This window comes from Anneissia japonica, unplaced genomic scaffold (assembly GCF_011630105.1).
Source record: "Anneissia japonica isolate Jap-2015-1 unplaced genomic scaffold, ASM1163010v1 scaffold287867_len1003013_cov215, whole genome shotgun sequence".
Classification (NCBI taxonomy): domain Eukaryota; kingdom Metazoa; phylum Echinodermata; class Crinoidea; order Comatulida; family Comatulidae; genus Anneissia; species Anneissia japonica.
This window is the reverse complement of record NW_022684320.1, coordinates 870,315-875,936: the sequence shown is the minus strand read 5'-3', so window position 1 is coordinate 875,936 and position 5,622 is coordinate 870,315. Positions and strand designations below refer to the sequence as shown.

Genomic DNA, 5,622 nt, shown 5'->3' with positions numbered 1-5,622 from the left:
TTTTAAAAAATTAGCACAATAATAATTATATATGTCAGAATCAGCAAAGTCCTGTACAGTACCTTCTAAAAAGCATTAGGTCTATTATAATTCCACATAAAGCGAAACAACAACGTTTGATACAATAATCTTTGTGGACACTTGCATAGATCACTTTATCTATTTCTTTAAAAAGAATAATGGCATACGATTCTTGAGAGCCAGCTGCCTACGAGGTTGCTAATTTTCATTGTTAGGCCAACGTAAGTATTGTATTTTGTCGTCAACGTAAGTTTGATTAAAAGAGTGCGGTTGGTATAGTAAAATATGCAGGTGTAAAGACGGCATTTTCCAAGGAGGAAACCCTGCTTTATGAACCAACGCTGTATATGAACGTATTCGTTTATGAAGTTATAGGCCTACATAAGACTACTTATCCGATAAAATAGTTGTTGGAAATATTAATGAATTAACAACCTCTATTTGTTGCTACTCTCTTAAGAGATGGAATGAATATGCATAGAGTAGACAAATTCTTTCAGTGTCTGACACTGCGGAATCACCGATTTCGTCCGTCACTTGACGATTGCACTGATATCATATTATTCCGCCATTTTTATTAATCAGTTATAGTTAAACCACTATTACATAATAATTGTAATATAAAATTAAAATATAAAAATATAGAAATACATCTATATAATGTAATAAATCATAACAGTTCTTGGCTTTGCGTTTTAATGATAATTTTCCAAAACTATTTTTTGTTGCGCCACCAATCAACGGGGTATGCGCGTATATAAAAGGAATAGTCACTGATTTTGCCATTCATTTTATTTAACGGTACGTTGTGTAGCGTGAGTGATCATTCTCTCTCTCTCTGTCTATCTTAGTCCATCTGACTGAGTTTACCTACCAACTTTTATCAAGAAAGATTTAACTTAGTATTGCTTACGTTATTATTTTGGTTTTTACTTTTTTATTTCTTTAGCAGTTTATGGTATATATTCGTTCTGTTAAAAGAGAGAAGTGATTTAACAAAACAGGCAAGCAGCAGCACAGTGTTGTTACAGATTCTTCAGAATTCAACCAAGATAGAATTTTCGCAATATTATTGGCATTATAAATATATATCTAGGCCTATCTGTATTATAAATTTCGCTTTCGACTTGCCCGTATTTGATTGGAGATAGCCTAAATCAACTTCACGTCGAATTCTAATCAAGTAAAAATGGTAAGTACAAAAGAATTTACTTTATGAATTTGCATTTGTCACATCTGTATTTACGAAGATGTGCGTAGGTACCTTTCTTGGCATGCCGTTCGTTTTGTAATAAATCATGCTTGCTGTAGACCTGCCTAGGCCTAACCAACCTAGGCTAACTACAAACTGCTGAAATAATACATTGTGATGCAAGGCCTACTCGATTCCACTGTGTTCTATACAGGCAAAGGCTAGTGCTTAGTAATATATCAGTCTGGTTCTAAGACTTTAATAATAATAAAAAGAGGATTGTTTTATCTTGATTTGTTGTAACGTATCTCTCGTTGTTAAACGGCTACTTACTTCACTATTTATTTTAGATTCTGATTCATGACATGATATTGGACTGGCTTATTTTCATATTCTTATTTACTTTGTTAGACGTTCATTGTTCCTAAAATTAAAAAAATATATATAATTTGACGTGTTAGCAGGCCTGTTAAGTTACCTATAATGTTAGAACACGCTCAACAAAGGTATGACTTCCGTTTGGGGAGGAGAGGGGAGGGCTACACGGTGACGTGTATTTTGTTTTTCATTTTGCGCGCGGGATCCACAAAAGTTTAGCAGGTGCAAGTTATTTTTAGCTCGTGGCCCTCTCTTCAAACATGATTAGTGACATGACACTGGGCGGTGCAAGTACACCGTGATTGACAGGACAGAGGGTGGTAATGCGAGTGTCTGGCCTAGATAAGATACAGACAGTAGTAGTAGTAGTAGCAAATTGCAAATTGCATTGCGATTGTCAGTCTGGGAATGGTAGGAAGGACTACCTCAGCTGCAAGTCTAGCAACTTCCTCCATTTTATTAAGTTTTTCTTTACCTTTAGTCCTGCATTAAATATTTATGTAGTCGTCAAATCCAAGGGTAGACCAGTTGCTATTCTATTCTGCGTATTCAGTATTCTAACTCTTAAACATGTCAGTGGAATTTCAACACAGTTTTCAGGTAGGCATACACCTTTTCCCTAGGCTAAACAGTTAAATCTGGTTGTATTTTGAAATGTGAAAATACATTTAATTTCATGCATTTTTTATTTTCTAATGTGAAATGCTTAATTAAAAATTGTAAATAATTAAATTGTCAACAATAGTATAGCATACTAATAATATTATAAAGAGTGTGGCCTATTCTAAATAAATTGCATATAAAATTGATTAGATACCATGGTTTCTCAAAAAAGAAATAAATACAAACTTTGGACTTTCTAGGTTAGGTAAACTATATTGGCCATGAATGTGTAGCTGTTCAATAAACCATCCATCCATCCATGCATAATAATTAATATATCAGAAAGAAGAAATGGCATCCATTACATTATTGTATTTTTATGTAAACAGAAAAGAAAATATATTTTGTGGGCTTGCACAACCAGTTTTAAACATTTAAATGTATACAAGCTAGACCTCACTAATCAATTTTTGTAAAATGTTAGTACTGTACTGATTATTCCACTATCATTGTTCAAAAAAAGGTTTTGAAGTCACATCAACATCTGCCATATCAATAGGCAATTTCCCTTTTCAGTGTAGCTTGTGTACATAGCCACCTATTGTGCAGTAAACAAAGCTAACATGGAATTAAGATTGAATAGTAGTAGTGATATAAAAAACAAATCCAGTGTATTCTTGAACAACAACTTTTATTCAAATTCAAAAAAAGTTTATTTAAAATTTAATGTTTTGAAAAAGTTGATTTTACAAATTATTGGATCATAAATGAATTGATAAAAAAAAAATACAGAACATTTTCCTATACATTTTAGGAAGTCAGCAGCCCACCATAAATAATATTGTCTTGACTTTATTTAACCCGTGAATAATTATATAAAATAGCCTTTGTAAACACAAGCCTATTATATACTATCTTTTGCTTTAATAGGTTCATTTACAGTACTAGACAAGCTGCTGCATCCAGGGCATGCACAGACACGTGCTGTTTTATAAACCAGGGTCTTCCCCTATTCAGTTCTGGGACCCTGGGAAAATATTGATACATTTTTGTAATAATGATGGGCGCTCTTGCTAAAGGGTCAACAAATCTTATTTTTGTACTGTACTGTGTGCATTAGCACATCTCTAGGCCTAACTTTATGTGTGAATACTGTAATGGAAAATTTTGGATATTTACTACTGATATTGGTTTTTATTTGAAGCAAAATTCAAAAGCCTCACTTGAAACTAGGTCATTTTGTTTGTAATGAGGAATATATTCTTAGAGAAGCTACAGTAGTTAGGAGCATGATGCATGTATGTCAGATGTTTCAGTTCACATTAATCTACAAAATGACAACTGATTACTATTGAAAGCAATTTTTGTAATTTTCTAAAGGAGCTACTCTGGACTAATTGATGGCCCTGGATACATTCATACGAATCCTTGTCGATTGCGATTTTAAGCACTATACACCTTAATATTGGCATTAAATAATCATCAGAAATTTTTATAGCATTTTGTTCCTTAAAAGTAAATTTTAAATATTGGATGCTTAAGTTATTTTTTTCAGCTGTAAGTAACCTATTAGTTATGTGCCTTTTTCTTTTCCCCTGTATTCTGTATTAGGCCTATATATTTGTATAAACTAGAAAGAAATCAAATGTTACTTTTAAATTAAAATTTCTACTAACAAAATTTAATTCACAAATACTGTATTTTTTAAGTAGGCCTACTTATTTTTAAAATGACATCTTTGAAAATATGACACATCCTCAACACAAGTGACGCACTTACCATATCAAGCTCTATCAAATAATTAATACTGTATTACAGGGGTATTCATATTACTCATTTTTTTCTAGGCATTGCGAGACTGGTAAATAGCAGGAGAAGTAAGAATTATAATTTGAAACCTAATTCTAATTGACAGGCTACAGAAAATTATATGCATTGGGTGAAATGTGTTTGCTCATTAAACATGGCAAAATTAAGCAGCGAGAATATAAATGGGCTTTGTTAACCAAGCCTGTCGCACAGTTGTTATGAGCTCTTAAAATGATATTACAAATGCATTTGGCATAATGGAAGTTCCCTTGAAGAAAGCATTAAGTATTGTAGAAGCCTACGAGCAGGGGAGTAGGTCAGATAAATGATTAGATTTCTAAGTTTTTAACCATTACACACTTGCGTGAAAAGACGGTGAGCAAATCATTCTGTGACTAAAATGCTATTAACTGCTTTTGGAATGTTAATGCACTTACTGTATCTGATATTTGAATGAATTTATATTTAGAAAATTAATTCATCTGCAAGATGTAGAATTATGAATATCATAGTTAAATAAGTTTAATAATAAATTATAAATTTAATTTAATTTAAAATTTTGTTAGAATTATTTAGTAAAAAATTTAATTTTGATACTTGAAAAAAGTTGAAATTTCATAATTCTAATTATCTGTTGTGAGATAGATTTCTTTATCTCTAGTCTGACTTTTGAGTTAAAACTAGATTGCAGCGTGGCATAATAATTTTTTACATTCGTAAGCAATTTTGCCGCTAGAGACTTGGCTTTAAATAGGAATGTACAAACTCCTGATCAAGAGAATTTAAATGGCAAGAAATGAACTAAGGTTTTAATTTTCTTTCTTTTTTTTTTTTCAGACGACTATGGATGGACAAATTCCAAATGTAAATGGCATGACAATGTGCCAAAAAGCAAATGCAATGCAACAGTGTGACGAGGATGGATCTCGAACCAATATAATCGTGAATTACCTGCCACAGTCCCTAACACAAGAGGAGCTAAGATCATTGTTCAGTAGTATCGGGGAAATTGAGAGCTGTAAACTGATCCGAGACAAAGTTTCTGGTGAGTGCAACCCCTGCTTATAATTTCTTCTCCCCCCCTCCCCCTTACAAAAATAAATCTTGTAATTGTAAAAAAACGATAAAATATCACACATAAGAGGATAAAATGCCTCAATCAGTAACATTGATGTTGGTGTACTCTGGAAATAAAATTTCCAGAAAATGTTGCCTATAGTTACAATCTTTGCCGCTAACTGTAAAGGGCCCCATTGACAATTCGACAAGGCAAATGTCTGTTTTTAATGGCTGTCTTTGCTTATAAAGAAAAAAAAACTTTACATTCTTGTAGATGATTTGGGTACAACAATGTGCCAAAAAGCAAATGCAATGCAACAGTGTGACGAGGATGGATCTCGAACCAATATAATCGTGATGTACTATACCATTTGTATACATGATTATAATGCATACATGATTAAAACTAACTTGGGTCACATGTTAAATCAGATACAGATGGTTTATATCCTACTAAACTGATACTCCCCATCTCCTCCCCCCCCCCCCAACCAACCCTCCTTTGTGAATGCATTAAAGGGAATTAGTTCATAAAACCAGTCCCTCTGTTGTTTATTTTA

General features: G+C 32.7%; 1 protein-coding gene across 5 annotated transcripts in view; it reads left to right on the top strand.

Moving 5' to 3' along the window:
* Positions 1–815: 815 nt before the first annotated feature.
* The window catches only part of LOC117104593 (ELAV-like protein 1), a 22,855-nt gene continuing 18,048 nt past the window's right edge, over positions 816–5,622 (top strand). The window contains exons 1-2 of one of the 5 annotated variants that reach the window (XM_033245456.1): positions 816–1,213; positions 4,841–5,048. In XM_033245456.1, the coding sequence (XP_033101347.1) occupies positions 1,211–1,213; positions 4,841–5,048 (211 nt within the window). In that variant the 5' untranslated portion in view covers positions 816–1,210. Of the gene's footprint in view, positions 1,214–2,000; positions 2,192–4,840; positions 5,049–5,622 lie in introns of those variants that run through there. The other 4 variants (XM_033245451.1, XM_033245445.1, XM_033245473.1 and 1 more) reach the window with 4 other exon arrangements.